Below are 17,047 nucleotides of genomic sequence, written 5' to 3' on the forward strand. Positions count from 1 at the left end.
AGTTTTACATAATTTATAAAGATCTTTAATTTCAGAGACATGATTCAAAAAAATTTTTTTATATCCATAATTTTGACTTTAATATTTTATATTCTATGGGTATTTAAATTAAATCTAAAATTAATAATATCAATGAAAGTAAAACGTTACATTGGGATGATATAATAATCTTACATTTATTTTATGGATTCTTGGAGACAGATGTAAGCCATAAAGTAGAAAAAATTCCCACAAAAGGGAGTCCAGCAAATGCTTGTAGCCTCGTATGAACACAACAAAGTAAGATGCCTTACTTCCAATTCTTTCCAATCTCTCTTTACAACCTTCCTCTTTAACTTTAATGATTATAATACAACTTTTTGCCCGGTTGTCTATTTCTTCCCTCTTCAGATCACTGACTTTACAACTAGATTCCTTCACTCTCTCCCTCTTCTTCCCCCTATAAATTAAATCAACATGGTTAAGGTTCTCCCAGAAGATCAAAAGGGTATTTTGTTTGACACATTTTGAGTCCTCCCATGGCTTCTAACTATGCTTATTGTAACTCAAATGGCCAAAACTCAAGAGGGGTCGCCATGGTGTTGGCTTTAGTATCAGCGGTAGTGTTGTCACCATTATATGTGACCAGAAAAAACCGTGAGGAGAACTCGAGATTTTATGAGACTACAAAATGGAACTCTGGGTTTCTTCTTCCTGTGGTTGTTGGCGGGCTTATAATTGCTATTAGAACAACTTCATCTTCTGCTTCTTCTTCACTTATTCCATCTCCTGATCCTTCTTGGGTGCTAAGAATTGGGAGCTCATCATGGGGGCTTGCTGGGGTGTTGCTCATGCTCATGCTTGTGCTTTCATGGCAAGATTCTGTCCAAGATTTCTTCTGGAGATAGATTAGATTAGAGGGTCAATTAAACAACTTTGATGTACAAGTTTAATATCAAATAATACTTATGTTCAAGCTCTTTTCAGTGCAGAATTAGATCTTTATTTTTTGTGGTTCACACTAGTACAAATTTCTATTATATTTAGAACTTACATGAGACAATTTTCATTTTTCATTAATGTAAATTATTATCATCTATAATAAAATAATATTAAAGCTACCCAACCATAATAAAAACAATAAAATTATGTATACCCAATTTTTATACATTTTTCGTATACATAATGTGATTAAATAATTTTAAATTAAAACTAAAATAACACTCACTCATATAATGACATTTAATCTATGTGCATAAATTGTATATAAAAAATAGGTACGTATAATATTACTCTTATAAAAGTTTCATAAATATTTAATACATACGTTGTAGAATAAATTAAGACAAAGAAACCGCCGAGGGTAACTTGAGTGGTGTGAGTTTGGCATCTTAAAAAAAAGATTTTAGGTATAAGATTTGACAAACCATATCAAAATCAAACATTAATTGGTGTAGTAGTTATAAAGTCGGTCACTAGATTTGAGATTTAACTTACTTGATGTGATTGAAAAAATCCCATTTAAGGAAAATTGTTTATTAAAATCTTCTAATCATAGGATAATATTATATATATATATATATATATATAAAATTTTATTATTATTAATTATGTCGTTCAAATAATATGCATAATGATACTCTTTTATCTCACCATTGGGCTTGTTGGCATCTTGAGATGAATTTTGGGTCCTGCCAATTGGACTTTTGAACATAGCCCATCATGTCAATCATCTTTTCAGAAAGCAGGAACAACAACTCACAGAAATACACCGACGGAAAATTCACTTTCTTTACACAAAACTCGCCGTAGCAGAGGTGAGTCCACTGGAGACTAATTTTTCATCTTTTTATTCTGAAAGGTGTCATTGAGCAATAGAGATCGGGCTGAGCCTGAAATTTTTGCGACTTCGATTGTTTTTGTTACTAGGGTTTTGAACGGAGGGAGTGAGAATTTATCCTATGTGTTCGATTTTAGTTAGCTTTTCGTGCAACTGAGAGCTCGCAGGTTCAACCTGAGATGGTTTTTTTAATTTTTAAGTTGCAGCTTCTATTTCGAATGAACTGGCCTTTTCTAGGATATTTTAGCCTCAGATTGGTGTCTATGGAAGTGATTGAAAATAATTTATCAAAAATTTTGGACTTATGTTGAATTAAAAGCAGAAAACTTGGTTCTTGGTTTCAGCATGTTTATCTTTTTTTCAGATTTCCTCTATTTGAATACATTGAAATATTTTACTTAGTTTCCTTGAAATTGGATATAAATTGGAGTTTTACTTGTCACGTGGAGGTGAATGTTTCTTTCTAAAACTGTATTCATACGCTGTTGAAACTAATGTCATTGATCTGAGCTTTTGTGTTTGGCTTTGAATAAGTATTTATCTTTTGCTGTGTTAGTTTTCATGTTTTAGAAAGTGATGTTATGTTGAGATAAGGTGAATGTCTTTTGTTGTGTGGATAGCATTTGCAAAGATTTCTAATGTTGGTTTATTTGTGGGTGATAGTATACGTTGAAGGAAATGGCCGAGGGAGATGAGAACATGCCTAGGGATGCAAAGATTGTTAAATCACTACTGAAATCGATGGGTGTAGAAGACTATGAACCTCAAGTCATACATCAGTTTTTGGAGTTGTGGTACCGGTATGTTGTTGATGTATTAACAGATGCACAGGTTTACTCAGAGCATGCTGGCAAGACTACTATTGAATGCGAAGATATCAAGCTTGCTATTCAGTCGAAAGTCAATTTTAGCTTCTCACAACCCCCACCTAGAGAGGTAAGCTTGTCACTTAGTATTCCTTTATATTCTGAAGCTTATTCTACTTGATGTTGGGCATGCCTGTAAGGTTGCAAATATAAACTCAATGGGATTTGTGATTTGATTTTAAGATCAATTTTCTGTTTCTTTCTTATTGTGTTTGTTGTGGTTTACTCTCAATGCTATTTTTAATGAGATTGAATTGATTTGGTTATTGGCTCTTGCCGCTAAAGTAGCTTCCCTGTTGTGGGATTTTATGTGATTCATCTGGCAAACCATGAATTCAAATGCACAATTTTCCTTTTGTTCATTTGTTAGTTTCACATGGCAATTAATTTATGTTTTCTGTCTCCGGTACAAGCATATAGAGATTCTAGTTTATTGAGGATGCATAACGTTTTTAATCTCACCATCAGGTCCTACTAGAGTTGTCTAGAACCAGGAACAGAATCCCATTACCAAAGGTAATAGCATCACCTGGTATCGCACTCCCGCCTCAGCAGGACACATTACTCGGTGCTAACTACCAACTGTTGATCCCAAAGAAATCTACTCAACCAATGGAAGAAACAGAGGAGGATGAAGAAACTGCTGATCCCAGCACATCCCAGCAACAGAGAACAGATTTGCCACAACGAAGGATTGATTTGCCACAACAAACGCCTCAAGCTCAAAGGATTGCATTTCCCCTTCTTAAACAACCAAAGCGAGAGATGTTCTAGCTTTTTAAGACATCTCATTGACACCCTGTTATTTGAAAGAAACAGGGCTTAAGGTGCATCATCAGTCAAAAAGAAGAAACAATTTGATTTCTGTACTAATATGCTGATATCAACTCAAACATGGTAGTCATTTGGTTACTTTTGTTCAGTCCTTGTTTGCTCTTTATTTGTTACAGATATCCAGTGTTTAATTCTGTTATGATTAAGATTTGGGTGTACTTAATTGCGAAGGAATTTTAACTTGTAAGGGGGTGTTTGGTTTGAAAAATATTTTATTATCAAAATTGAAAGATTATCAAATAGATTACTTTGAGGATTAATGGATATAAATTATTAGTATATTTGATAAAATTTGGTAAAATTAGATAAATATAAATAATTATTGTGTTTGGTTTGAGGTAATAAAATAATATTAGTATATTATTTCACTTAAATTCTCTTAGATATAATTATTCTAAAATATTTTTTATGTTATTTGTTATATTAATTAAAAATTAGAGTATTTTTGTCTTAAAAAATTAATAAATAAAGATATAATTATAATAAAAATCAAGATTATATTAATATTTTTTTAATATATAAAGTAGAGATAGTACGTAAATTATTTTTTATATTATTTTTTATATCAATATTGATAATAGAAAATTATCAAAATATTTTATTAATTAATGTAAATAATAAAAGATAAATTACCGAGAAATCTTTAATTTGAAAACATGTCATTCAACTTAGGCAGAGCAAACTCTGAAATTTAAATGGCTCATTTAGCAGTGATTTTGGGTTGACAGTAAGAAAGCATACTGGCTTGACTTGAAGAATTGTTGGGGACAAGCAAATGACAACCCATTTTTCAATGTGCTGGTCGACAAAGACTAGAGGAGCAATGGCAGCTACAATTGATTCTTTGATTTTGCTGCAAACAAAGACCTCTCAGATTCTGACAAATCTTTCATACCATTTGTAGCAAGCTCTGAGATGTTAACTCAAGGGAAGATTAGCTTTCCATCTCATACATATTTAAAAGGAAAATCGTGAACAAAGTGGAATGCAATACTGCGTATATATAAATATACCTTCATTCATGAAGCAAATTTGTGAAATCAATAGTTCAGCCTTCTGTTGAGTCCAGTTAGACGTTTCTTCCTAGTGGCAGAAACATATATGGTTGTTTTGTACAGACATTTATCAATGTATCTACAAGAATAACCAATGGTGACTACATGGTAGTGTAAAACTAAGAATGAGAGAATGGTCAACTTCTCCATCCAGCCATACTGCTTGCAGCAGGCCCTGAGCTTGACACAGTCGGGCCGCGCTCATACATTCGCTGAATTTCTTCCCTATACTCTGTTAAAGACTTGTTGGGAATGGCTGGAGAGAGCTCCACCACATCCCCCATCCTCAATTTACATGTGGGATCACCCACTGGCTTATGGTTCAGCCTTGGCCTCAATTCTTCCTTTAGAGGGAAACCATATGGAGAGCATCTTGAGGTTCCTCTTCCAGCTCTTTCCAGTAAATCCATTATCGTGGAGTTTGCATGAAGCTCTTGGACTGACATCTGTAACATTCAAACACCAAATATGTTTAATTTATGCCACTAAAGTGATAGATCAAGATGACAAAAGAAATGTAATAGATGGTTAATCAGACCTTATCATTCTCAATCATGATAACAAAGACAGGTCCATCTTGGCTACATTGAGGCTTATAAGAATATGGGCAATCATCAGCATGCGTGGGGAATTTGCAGGGTGGTTTGACAGAATCAGCATAGCCAAGGCGGGACCGATCTTTGATCATTGCTTCACACTGCCAGGTGAGAACCCATCGTGCCCACTCAACCATCTGAAGCACAAATGAAGCATACTTGCAGTCACCTTCCTTGTATATCCAATGAGCTGCAAATCCAAACTCAGCTTGTGAATGCATCTCCTTTGTTCGAATCTGAACTTCAAGTGGAGCCATGCCATCACCCATCACTACTGTGTGAAGTGACTGATACCTGTAGTATAAGCTCAGAGTTTAGACAAAGATGAATAATATGTTATTATCATGAAAATACCAATAGTTAAGAGTTACAATGTACCCATTGAACTTGGGATGTTTTATGTAGTCCTTCAACTTTCCAGGTACTTCATCCCACAACTGATGCACAACATTCAATGCCTTGTAACAATCTTCCTCATTTTCGACAATCAAACGCAGCCCATGAATATCATGGATTTCATCCATGGTCAGCTTCTTTCTGCACAAGGTTATATGGGAGTTTTATTATAGCAACTACATGCCACGACTTAGTGATTCATCATATCATAAAGTTTCTTACAATCACCACTCAATTTTTATCAGCAGCCAAATGTGTGTGTAAAAGAGAGAGAGAGAGAGAGAGCATACTTCAACATTTTGCAGTGAATGCTATACAAGCTTTTATGCCTTCCATATAAGTCATGGTAAGAGATGGCTTCATCATTGAGAGCCCACTCTAATTTATCTATTGCAATAATGATCATTGCCTTATCGAAGGATTCTACAACCTTAGCAGACAATTCTTTGTGCTGATCTGGGTTAAGATGCTTAAAGCATAGATTTTCTAGTTGCTCCTTCCAGCTCAAGATACCCAATCTGTTGGCCAACGGAACAAATATCTCCAATGTCTCCTTTGCAAATCTTTGTTGTTTGCACAAAGGCAAAGCTTCAAGCGTCATCATGTTGTGTAATCGATCTGCTAGTTTAATAAGAACAGCCCTGGCATCTGCCATGGCAAGGAACATGGTGTGCAGTCGATCTGCTTCAACAGTTCTGCTTGCAGTGTTGTTCTCACGTGCAAGCTTACTCAACTGACTAAGCTTAGATACCTAATAAAAGGAATAAAAATCTCAATCAGATTCATTCACCCATCAAACATCTTACTGAAAGAAAAAGAACACTCCCATTCATACTCCACAAATATGACAAGCCCACATAAATATTTAGCTTAAATTATTCATTGAATCAATTGCTTCAATGCCTAATTGTTGAATCGGTAACATAATGTCGCATATCATTAATGCCACTACTGGAAAATCACTTGTGCTAATCATATAAGGCTGCTTACAATAGTTTCTTGTGTTCTATACAAAAAATTCAAATTTATCAACTAACAAATGAACGATCCATATATAAATTCCACGCACAAACAAAAAAGTATCATAAACATTCTCAAAAACAGCTCTCTCTCTTACCCCTTCAACCAAATCAGCAACTCCAGCTCCAAATGTCCTATAAACATACTCATAACTCAAAAACGAATCATCAAGCGTATCATGTAAAATCCCTGCAGCCACCACAGTAGAATTAGCACCAATATTTGCTAGCAACACTCCAGTTTCCACACAATGCAGCAAATACGGATCCCCACTGGCCCGCATCTGCAACAAAGCAGAAGCAACAAAACCCACATCAGGACTTAAGAAAAAAACCAAATTCGCTCAAAATCAAAACCAAATGCCATACTTTCTTCATTTACCTGCCCTCTATGTGCCTTCTTCGCCCCATAAAACGCCTTGACAACGACATCATCATAAAAAATCTTGTGTCTAGCTTGAGCATCAGCAAGAAAATCCTTAGCATAAGACACTACATTACCCTCCACAAGGCTATCCTCCATATTAAACGTTAATTCATCAACCAAAACTGAAGATGAACCGGCATTTAAAGCCCCAATATCATCAACCTCAAAGCTCGGAGAATTATAATTATCATAATCCACACAAGACCCCAACGCGTTCCTCACAAATCTATTGAACAACCCAGTAGACCCCTTCAATGAAACACTTATGGGACTACTTCTTGATCCGCTACACGAAACCGGACCCTGAAAAACCGAAACCGGACTGGGTTCCCTCTTTAAGGACCCATAAGAATAGCCAAATGAGCTACTTAGCTCCTTCAACTCTTCCCCCCTGTTGTAGGAAGCTGCCACGTCAGTGCTTGAAGAAGAGAACAAGCAGGAGAGCCCGCCGACTATTTGTTTATGAGACGGTGCCGTAGTGCAGGGAGTTGAGGATGAAGTTCTGGAGTTGAGGTCTAAGTCGTAGGCTGTGTGGGCGCTCATCTGGTGCGCTGAGGAACACACACTGCTTGGTGGACTCGCGTAAAGAGCTATTGCCGGAACCGTCAAGCCGGTCATTGATTAAGCCTTGATTTTTTGTTTATACAAAATCAAATTTTGAGAAATACCCAGAAAAATTGAGAGATCGAATTGAATTTTAGAATCCAAAAGAGAGAAATTATGAAGATTTGTTCACGTAAATTTTAGCACGAAGTTTCTAATTGCAAAATTCGAAAATCAGCCCAGATTGTGAAACTAAAATATGTTTACCAAAATCAAATTTTGAGAACAGCCCACTAAAATTAACACATGAAATTGGATTCAGAAGCAAAAAACTAGAGAGAGATTGAATTGAAACAAAAGCGCTGTTTGTTTGAGGTAGAATTCAGAATTTTATATACACAAGAATTCTGAACAAGAGAAGCTGAAATAGAAAAGAATTTACAGAGCTAAAGCTATAAAATTATGAAAAAGAAACAAGAAAGTCAAAAGGACGTTGAAATTTGTGTACAAAAGAGTTCTGTTCTTCTTTCTTTGCTGCTTCCTGTAATTTTCGTTGAGAATTTCTCCTTTCTCCTGATTCTTGTTTGGTTTGTGGCAGGGAAAATGACACTGAAATTACTGTTTTGTCCTCGCTGTATAACGGAATTAACGGTGTTGTACTAACTCCCTATTTTCTTTTTTTAGACTGAATAAAATGTAAATATATATATATTTTTATATATAATTTATGTATATAAATAATATATTATTATGTGAGTAAATAATATTTAATTATATAATAATATATTATCTATATATTTAATTTATGAGTAAAATATATATATATATATATATATATATATATATATATGATATGAGCTATAGTCATAGTGTTAATTATATAAAATTATTATAATTTTATAATTAATTAGCAATTTTAATACTCATTTTTACTTCTACAAGTACATAGAAATAAAATAAAAAAAGAATAAAAATTATTATCAATGATGAATTTACTATTAGATGATTGATTAGTGTGTCAACTTTATTCTAACATTGAAAATCTTGTTTAAATTATAATTAATTTGATCTTATCCTCTTAATCATAATTTAATCCATTGTTGGAATGACCATGTCATTGGAACTCAATAATATAATTTTTTTTTTTTTTTTTTTTTGCTTGTGATTCAAGCAAAGGAAACATTGTCGTGATGGAATCTCCTACTTTTAGTGCATGGCAAGTTGGGTAGGGTCCTTTAAGAGATGATAGATTCCACTTAATATTTTATCAAGATTTTTTTATATGGTGGTGACTTTGTCACAACCACAACCGTTGATTGGTTCCCAAGAGTTTAATCCAACGGCTCCTATTGGATTGAGATTATTGAGATGAAATAGAGCTTTCTGTAAATTAGATCTAGTAAATACTTTATTCTAGATTTGGTGGGATGTAAAGAAGTCTAAGGGATATTATGTATGTTGACTTGGTTGTATTTAAATTATAATTTCTCAAAATTTAAATAGTTTATGAAATTTGAGGGAAAGTCTTTTGATTTGGGTTAATTATATTAATGTATGGACATTTTTTATTTTTATTTATGTTTAGTCAATTATTATTTTTAAATGTCAAATATATAATTTTTTTTAAAATTTTTTATTACAATCAATTGTGTACAAAAATAGATATTTAATTTTAGGCCAAAGGACTATTTTCCACCCAAACTATGTTGAATTCTCGAAGTTTTTCCTGTTAACTTTGAAAATACTATTTACCCACTCATAGCCGGTTAAATTTAACGAAACTCTAACCTCTAAAAATTTAATCTCATTTTCCTCTATAAAAGTTTAAAAACTAACATTTTATCCCATAAGCTAAGTTTGAAAATATCACATTTCTCTCATAGGGTTTAGTTTCAAAATCCGTTCACTTTCTTTGGTGTCATCGTCGGTCGTCTCTCTCTCCCCACCTCAACTCCACCCCAACCCATCCGACGTCTCTCGACGTCAAATGGGTTGGGGTAGAGTTAAGGTGGGTCGTCGGAGAAAAGCAAACTGTCAAGAGGGGGAGACGACCGACGATGACGTTAGAGAAAGTGAACGGGTTTTGAAACTAAACCCTAGGGGGCAATGTGATTTTTTCAAACTTGGTTTAGGGAAGAAAAATTAGTTTTTTAAATTTAGGGGGAAAAATGAAATCATATTTAAATTTATTTTTAATATTAAATATAAAATGATAATTTTATTCTTAAAATTAACAGATTTAAACGGTTATAGGTGGATAAATAAGGATTTTAAAGTTAATAAAAGGAACTTTCTGATTTCAGTATAGTTTGAGTGAGAAATAGTCCTTTGCCTTAATTTTATATGAAGTGCTTCTAGAGACGTGATTCAAAGTCATCCAACAACCTTTTATTATGAAAAGACTCTCTGTTTAATTAAAATATTAAATAAATTAAAACTCATATCGTGATTACTTTACCTTTACTCAAATATTATTAAGGTCAAGGTACTTTTAATCTAAATCAAAATTACATTTTTACCACTTGTACCATCACTACCCACCACTAATTGTTACCATTCACACAATTACCACCCTTCGCCTATAATTGTAGAGATCACCAAAAAAGTTAATGACAAAGTCTTTCATAAAATGTTCTTCATCTGATTTCTTAGTTGGTTTGCTAAGAACATTTTTAATCAATACGAGAAAAGATCAAGATTACAGCTATAAGAGATTAAGATTTATTAAAGATACTTTAAATCTAGATCAACTGTTCTTTTTCCTCGTCAAAGAAATGCTCTCACAACATCGATCAAAGGTGGGGAGCAATCCTAGTCACCGTCACACATTCACCAAATTCTTATTTAATCCCACCTTTTGTTTCACTATAATTTTTCCTTTATCGATTTTTTTATAGCTCTTATTTTTTATTTGTTACCGTCCTCTTTTGTCACTACACATCTGATTTAGTTTTGATATAAAATGACATTTTAGTAAAAATATATTTTAGTATTATTTTTTAATTCTTGTCATGATTTATATCTTATAATACTACTAATAATTTATATTTGTAATAATATTTTATTTTTAATATAATTTTTCTGAACTAAGCACACTTTCAGTAGGATAAAATAATGTTTTTGATCATTAACTTTTAACTTTTTACTTGCATTTGTGAAAAAAATTTACCAAAATCAATTGACTTACGAGGTGTCACATAAGGAAGAAATTAAAAGATAGTTCCATGTAATTTTAATTTAACACCCACAAAGAATGTTAAAAAATTAAGTTTAAAACATTAGTATTTAATTCTTTACTTAATTTTAAAAAATTAATAAAATAAGAAAAATAATTCATAAAGGGGTAATATGGACAAATCGATTTAAAAAAAAAAAAGGTCAGTGATAAGTCCATGTCACCATCCTTTTGAACCTCTAGAAGAACATGCAAGTCCATTGTGGCTACACACTCCAGTTCTTTGATTCTTTATTTGTTTGTTTTGAAGCACGTGGCGTGTCACGGGCAACGACCACCGCCAATTAGTCAGCCCAAGCGTTCTCCACGTGCCCTGTATTGACGGCAAGTAGGTGCGCGTTTTTGTCTGCCTACGCTCACGGCCCCGCACTGTCAAACTCTACGACGCAAGCGCTGGTTTGTCGACTGTACCAACTTTGTGGTCCGTCTGCAGTCTCCGCAATTTTAGGCGGTGTCGTTTTGGTATGAACCCCCCTAGAATTCCAAACTAAAATTAAATTCCCAATAAATGAATTTTTAATATTTATTTGGTAGAATATGATTATTTTATTTTAACTGAATAGATTTTTCTTATGTGTAATATTATATGTATTTATTTTTTATATATACAGATAATAAAATATCATATAATTAAGTATTATTTTATCTTTAATTTAAAATTATTCAATCATATAATAATATATTATTTATATATATAAATTATATATTAAAATTAAATATATATAATTTTATTGTTTATAGATGATTAAAGTTTGAACACTTGGAATTACAAGATCACAACCCCATTCTATTCCTAGTTCAATAAGGTAATAATTATAAAAGATTGGACATAATTGATAACATACAAATTAGGAATGTTCAAAATTATTTAATAATCGAATCGAACTGATTTTTAAACTAAAAAATAAGTTATTTAAAAAATTGGTTTGAATATCAAATAAAAAATATAAAAAAATCAAATTTTTTATTCAATTATCGATTTGTGTATTTTTTAAAATCGATTAATCAAACGGAATCAGTTTTAAAAAAATTAAATAAGAAACTGATAAAGTATTGAACATATTTTAAAAAATAAAATAAGATAATCATTTAAAATTTGATTCAAAATCAATTAAGAGAAAATTTAATTTAGTATTTCCGGTTTAATTTAAACTTGTGTAATCTTTAAATTGGTTAATAATTCTAAAAATTACCAGCTTGTAATTTCTTCTTGTAAAATGAGTGCGTGCCAGAGAAGACTGAAAAGAACGTGCATGTGAGTGGGTGCTTGATGAAGCGTGCAAGCCAACACCATGCATGAATGTGTTACATTGCGTAGACGCTAGTGTGACTATCGATTGTCCTTTCTCAAATTACTTGGTCTAAATTTGAGAAAGGTACATTTCAAAAATACCCTAATACTTTTTAAGAATTACCAAAATGATAACAATTGCCTAGATGATGTGACCCAAGAGCATGTGGGTCTTAGTTTTGGGTCAATTACTAATTCAAAGGCCAAGAAACTCTCAACGAGTTATTGAATTATTACTTAAAGAGAAAGCAACTCATTTGATGGAAGCAAACAAGTGAAAACCCACATTAATCATATTGCCCAATTGATTGAAAGGTTAGATAGGAATGGATTTCTGGGATTGAAATGGTTGCAATAATTTTTTCTTATATTGTTTTATAGTTCTAGTTAAATTTGATATCTTCTTTTAGAAATCTTAATTAAGCTAGATTTATAATTAAAAAATGGTTTTCATATTAGAATATGATTTGTTTCAATTAATAGGTTTAATGTTTTCCTAATTAATTAAAAATTAAATTTGTTCAATTAATAAGAATTCTTATCTAAACAATTTATTTGTTTAGTGGTCAATTAATAATCAATTCTTATCACTTTTCCTTATATTTTAGAGTATGACACATTTAAGTAAATCTCACATCAGTAAAATACAAGAGATGTTGAGTTTGTTTGTATATTTTAAATCGCTTAGGAATAAAAAAATTCGACTAATTAAATAACTTATGAACTCCTTAAACTATTAAGACGTATTTTGAATAGTAAAGTTCAATAATAAAATCAATGAACCGGACGATTGGATGACGAATGCTTGAATTTTGTGGAATGTAAGTGTGCATAGTATAACTAGACATTCTTCTTTCATTGTGGTCTATGGATTTAATTCTATTACGCCACTTGATGCTTTCAACTACCAAGTGAGTATGTTTAGGTAGGACAAACAAGGCTGAACTAATTAAAAATGTTCAGTGTGAAACAACAAATTAGGAAGTGAGATGTTGTCTATAAGAAAACAACAAATAGAGGAAGAAAGCAAATTCATTTTGTTCTAGGTGACTTTGTGTGGGTTCATCTTTGAAAAGAAAAATTTCCAACCAGAAGTAAGTCCAGCCTTGTGCCTCAATGTCCTTTCAAAGTGTTGGAAAATGTAAATGACAATGCCTGCAAGAATGATTTGATTTCTAATTAGCAAAGGGGGTTTTCAATTTCCTGTTTTAAGAATCTTAGTTAATCTAGATTTATTATTTTAAGTGTTTTCCACATTAGAATATGATTTTTTTTTAATTTATAGGTTCGTTGTTTTCCTGATTAGTTAAGAGTAATATTAGTTCAATTAATAGAAATTGTTGTTGTAATTAGTAAAGATTAGCAATAATAAAATTATGAGCAGTATTATATACATAACTTTTATTTATAATTTTATGTACAAACAGTGATGTATTACTATGTAATCAGTCATTGTTTTATTTTTAATTTTTAATTATTCAATCATATGATGACACATCATTGTTTGTGTATAAAATTATGCATATAACATTACTCATAATTTTATTACCACTTCCCTTTTAAATAGTAAAAAGATTACAATGATAATCTTAATTTTATTATAATTATATTCTTATTTATTAAATTTTTAGAATAAAAAATAACATCGTTTTTCATTAATATAACAAGTAATATGAAAAATATTTTAAAATAATTATATCTAAAGACATTTAAACAAAAAAATACTAATATTCTTTTATCACATCTAACCAAACACAATAACTATTTATACCTACCAAATTTTGTTAAAGTTTATTAAATATAATAATCATTTATACTTAATAATTTTCTAAATAATCTATCTTTAAAGTAATTTTTCAATTTTAGTAATAAAATATTAGTAAAACCAAACAGTTCTCAGTGTTTAAGAGTTTTTTTGTAAGAGTATGTGATTCTTAGTTTTGGTCGATTACTAATTTAAAGGCCAAGAAACTTTAAACAAGTATTGAATTGTTACTTAGAAAGCAACTCATTTGATGGAAGCAAAGAAGTTAGAGCCCACATTGCTAAATTGCTTGGTAAGTTAGACATGAATAGACTTCTTGATTGGAATGGTTGCAATACTTTATGGGTATATTGTTTTAGAGTCCTAGTTAAATTGAAAGTGTTTTCCATATTAGAATATAATTTGTTTTAATTAATGTTTTTCTAATTAGTTAAGAGTAATATTTTTTCAATTAATAAGAATTTTTGTTATAATTAAGAATCCTATTTTGCTACTTTTTTAACATTATACCTCATTTAAGGGGTGGTTAAAACATTTTGAATATTATTTTTTAAATAATAATATTATAAAATACATTTTGCATTTATCCTAATTCTTATCTAAATAATTTATTTATTTATTTAGTGACAAATTAATAACTGATTTTTATCATTTATTCTTCTTTTGTTTTAGAGTGTGATAAATTAATATATATATTTTTTTTATTTTAGTAAATTTGTTATCAAACAAGGGACTGTTTGTCTTTCTTTTATTTTGTTATTTGACTCAAGTCATAAAATCTCAGAACTATACAATTGTTACTTTAAAATTCCCTAAACACAATCTTTGTTTTTTGGGCACATCATATTGGTATCATAGCTAAAGGTTGTGTGTGCATATGATATAGAGGGAAACATGTGAGTGGAGCAATCTCTACACTAAACCAACTAGATTTGGATTATGGTAGGGAAAGAGGCACCAAAAGAACTTTCATTAGATCAAGTTCAAATCATTGGATTCCAATGGAGACAATGAAAAGATAATGGGGCAATTTGCCCATTCGACTCAAACATTTAAATGAATGGATGTGTGATAACCACCATAACAATCTCAAACACCAAAATGGGATTATTATGACGATGTGGAAGATATAGATGAGCCTGAAGTAAGCAATGGTGCAAAAGAGCAACATTAGCAAAGAAGGTAGCAAGAAATATAAGAAACAATATAAAAGTGAATATTCTACCATTGAAAGGAGCCAATTCACACCACGTGTATCTAGAATAGGTTAAAATAAATCGAATATATGTATACTATTTTATGCCTTATCACAAAATCAATAATGTTTCTAGTACGATAGATTTTTTCTTTTAAGAAATTGTGAGATTGTATGAAATACAAAAAAATTATAGTGTTCAATTAAGATGTCAAAAATTTTTAGTTACTCTTAAAAGACTTTGTGAAAAAAACTTGACACAAAGTTACTCTTTAGTACAATTTGTCATTTACAAAACATATGGACAAACCAAAAGGTAAACCACTCGTTTTCTTCTTTGATTATAACTATTGTTATCAAGAATTTGGAGAATTGAGATGATTGCTTGACTTTTGCATAATATAAGTGTGTATAGAATAAACTAAACATTCTCCTTTTATTGTGGTTTATGGATTTAATTCCATCATACCACTTGACTTAAGGGCACTTTCGACAAACGAGTATATTTAGGTTAGGTAGAAAAATAAGACTAAACTAATTAAAAATTTCCATGAGAGTGTAAAACAACAAATTACCAAGTGGGATGTTGTCTATAATAAAGCAACAAATAAAGGAAGAAAGGAAATTCATTTTGTTCTAGGTGACTTTGTGCGCTTTCATCTTGGAAAAGAGGGATTTCCAAGCAAAAGTTAGTCTAAGCTCATCATGTCTCGATGTCCTTTTCAAAGTGTTAGAAAATGTGAATGACACTGTTTATAAGACTGATTTGATTGGTGAATCTAATGTGTTAAGTCCCATTTATGCAAGAGATCTATGCCTCACTTAGTGGACAAGGATAAGTTAAATTTGAAGGCAAATTCTATTCAACATAGGGAAAGATGGTTTGATACACGGTGCTCTAAAGGTTGCCCAAGATTTTGTGGTTCCTAGTTTTAGGCCAATTACTAGTTTAATGGTAAAAATCTTAACTAAGTTGGGTTTATTTTAATAATTGTTTTCCATATTAAAATATGATTTGTTTCAAATTAATAGGTTTATTGTTTTCTAATTAGCTAAGGGTATTCAATTTCTTGTTTTAAGAATCTTAATTAACCTAGATTTATTAATTTAAGTGTTTTCCATATTAGAACATGATTTATTTCAATTTATAGGTTCGTTGTTTTCCTAATTAGTTAAAGAGTAATACTAGTTCAATCAATAGGAAATGTTATTGTAATTAGTAAAGATTAGCAAAAGATAACAATAATATGAGTTCCAGGTTGAAGCATTAGAACTAGTGGAACATTATAATTTTTAGGTTTAAGACTAGTGAAATATTAAAACTTTAAGGTTAAAGATTTGAGTTTGAACTTCTGTTATGTGTTGTGAAATCCTGAAAAAATTATTTTCAAAAAAAACATATGAGTTTCCATTTTGTTTTTTTATTTAGTATTATACCCTATATAAGGGTGGAAAAAACAATTTGCATAATAGTTTTTGAAGAATAATTTTATAAAATTAACTTAAATAAATGTTTCAGAAATATGACAGAAACTCAAATCTAAATGTTTCTTTTTAAAAATTTTAATATTTCATCAATTTTTCATATTGTTTGTGATAAATTTTTTATTAAACAAAGGACTACTAGTCTTTCTTTTATTTTGTTATTCGATCCAAGTTATATTTAAAATTATTTAATCATAATTTAACATATCTGAAACATTTTTTTCTCAAAATAGTCTCAAGATGTTCAAACTTTGAATCAAATCACTCATTGAAGTTCTTTTTATTCATATTGGGTTGGGGCTTGAATTTGGGCTTACGCTTATATCCAACAAATTATCCAAATACCAATTATACCCTCATTGCATAATGACATGATGACCAATAGTAGAAGGCATAATGACAATAAAATCCTTGAAACTTCCCAACATTCTTTTTTTTTTTTGTATTCTGCCACGTCATTGAATCCACTTTATCTGTTGTAGAATCAATAGCATCTTATCACAAAAAAACTGTTTATATTT

General features: G+C 30.8%; 2 protein-coding genes across 6 annotated transcripts; one reads left to right on the forward strand and one right to left on the reverse strand.

The window, feature by feature from the left end:
* Positions 1 to 1,648: 1,648 nt before the first annotated feature.
* LOC123218141 (transcription initiation factor TFIID subunit 9-like) lies at positions 1,649 to 3,677 on the forward strand. 5 transcript variants are annotated; one of them, XM_044639383.1, is made up of 4 exons: positions 1,731 to 1,796; positions 1,909 to 1,986; positions 2,483 to 2,755; positions 3,154 to 3,677. In XM_044639383.1, exons 3-4 carry the CDS (start codon positions 2,498 to 2,500, stop codon positions 3,457 to 3,459), a joined length of 564 nt encoding a protein of 187 aa, XP_044495318.1. In that variant the 5' UTR covers positions 1,731 to 1,796; positions 1,909 to 1,986; positions 2,483 to 2,497; the 3' UTR covers positions 3,460 to 3,677. The 5 variants fall into 5 exon arrangements, with proteins under 5 accessions (XP_044495319.1, XP_044495318.1, XP_044495320.1 ...); XM_044639384.1 differs by lacking the exon at positions 1,909 to 1,986 and having other exon boundaries at positions 1,649 to 1,796; XM_044639385.1 differs by lacking the exon at positions 1,731 to 1,796 and having other exon boundaries at positions 1,909 to 1,998.
* Positions 3,678 to 4,500: 823 nt separating this feature from the next.
* LOC123218871 (probable GTP diphosphokinase RSH2, chloroplastic) lies at positions 4,501 to 8,109 on the reverse strand. Its single transcript, XM_044640526.1, has 6 exons — positions 6,968 to 8,109; positions 6,684 to 6,869; positions 5,857 to 6,317; positions 5,549 to 5,707; positions 5,113 to 5,464; positions 4,501 to 5,020 (listed from the first exon to the last, which is right to left on the reverse strand). The coding sequence occupies exons 1-6, from the start codon at positions 7,628 to 7,630 to the stop codon at positions 4,712 to 4,714; spliced, it is 2,130 nt and encodes a 709-aa protein (XP_044496461.1). The 5' UTR covers positions 7,631 to 8,109; the 3' UTR covers positions 4,501 to 4,711.
* Positions 8,110 to 17,047: the final 8,938 nt, after the last annotated feature.

Source organism: Mangifera indica, chromosome 6 (assembly GCF_011075055.1).
Source record: "Mangifera indica cultivar Alphonso chromosome 6, CATAS_Mindica_2.1, whole genome shotgun sequence".
In the NCBI taxonomy this organism is placed as follows: Eukaryota; Viridiplantae; Streptophyta; class Magnoliopsida; order Sapindales; family Anacardiaceae; genus Mangifera; species Mangifera indica.

Coding starts and splice junctions, on each gene's coding strand:
- LOC123218141 (XM_044639382.1), top strand. Junction 2,756..3,153: donor CACAACCCCCACCTAGAGAG/GTAAGCTTGTCA, acceptor TCTCACCATCAG/GTCCTACTAGAGTTGTCTAG.
- LOC123218871 (XM_044640526.1), bottom strand. CDS start 7,630: ATGACCGGCTTGACGGTTCCGGCAATAGCTCTTTACGCGAGTCCACCA. Junction 6,318..6,683: donor TTGCTGATTTGGTTGAAGGG/GTAAGAGAGAGA, acceptor TCCTTTTATTAG/GTATCTAAGCTTAGTCAGTT. Junction 5,021..5,112: donor TCATGATTGAGAATGATAAG/GTCTGATTAACC, acceptor TGAATGTTACAG/ATGTCAGTCCAAGAGCTTCA.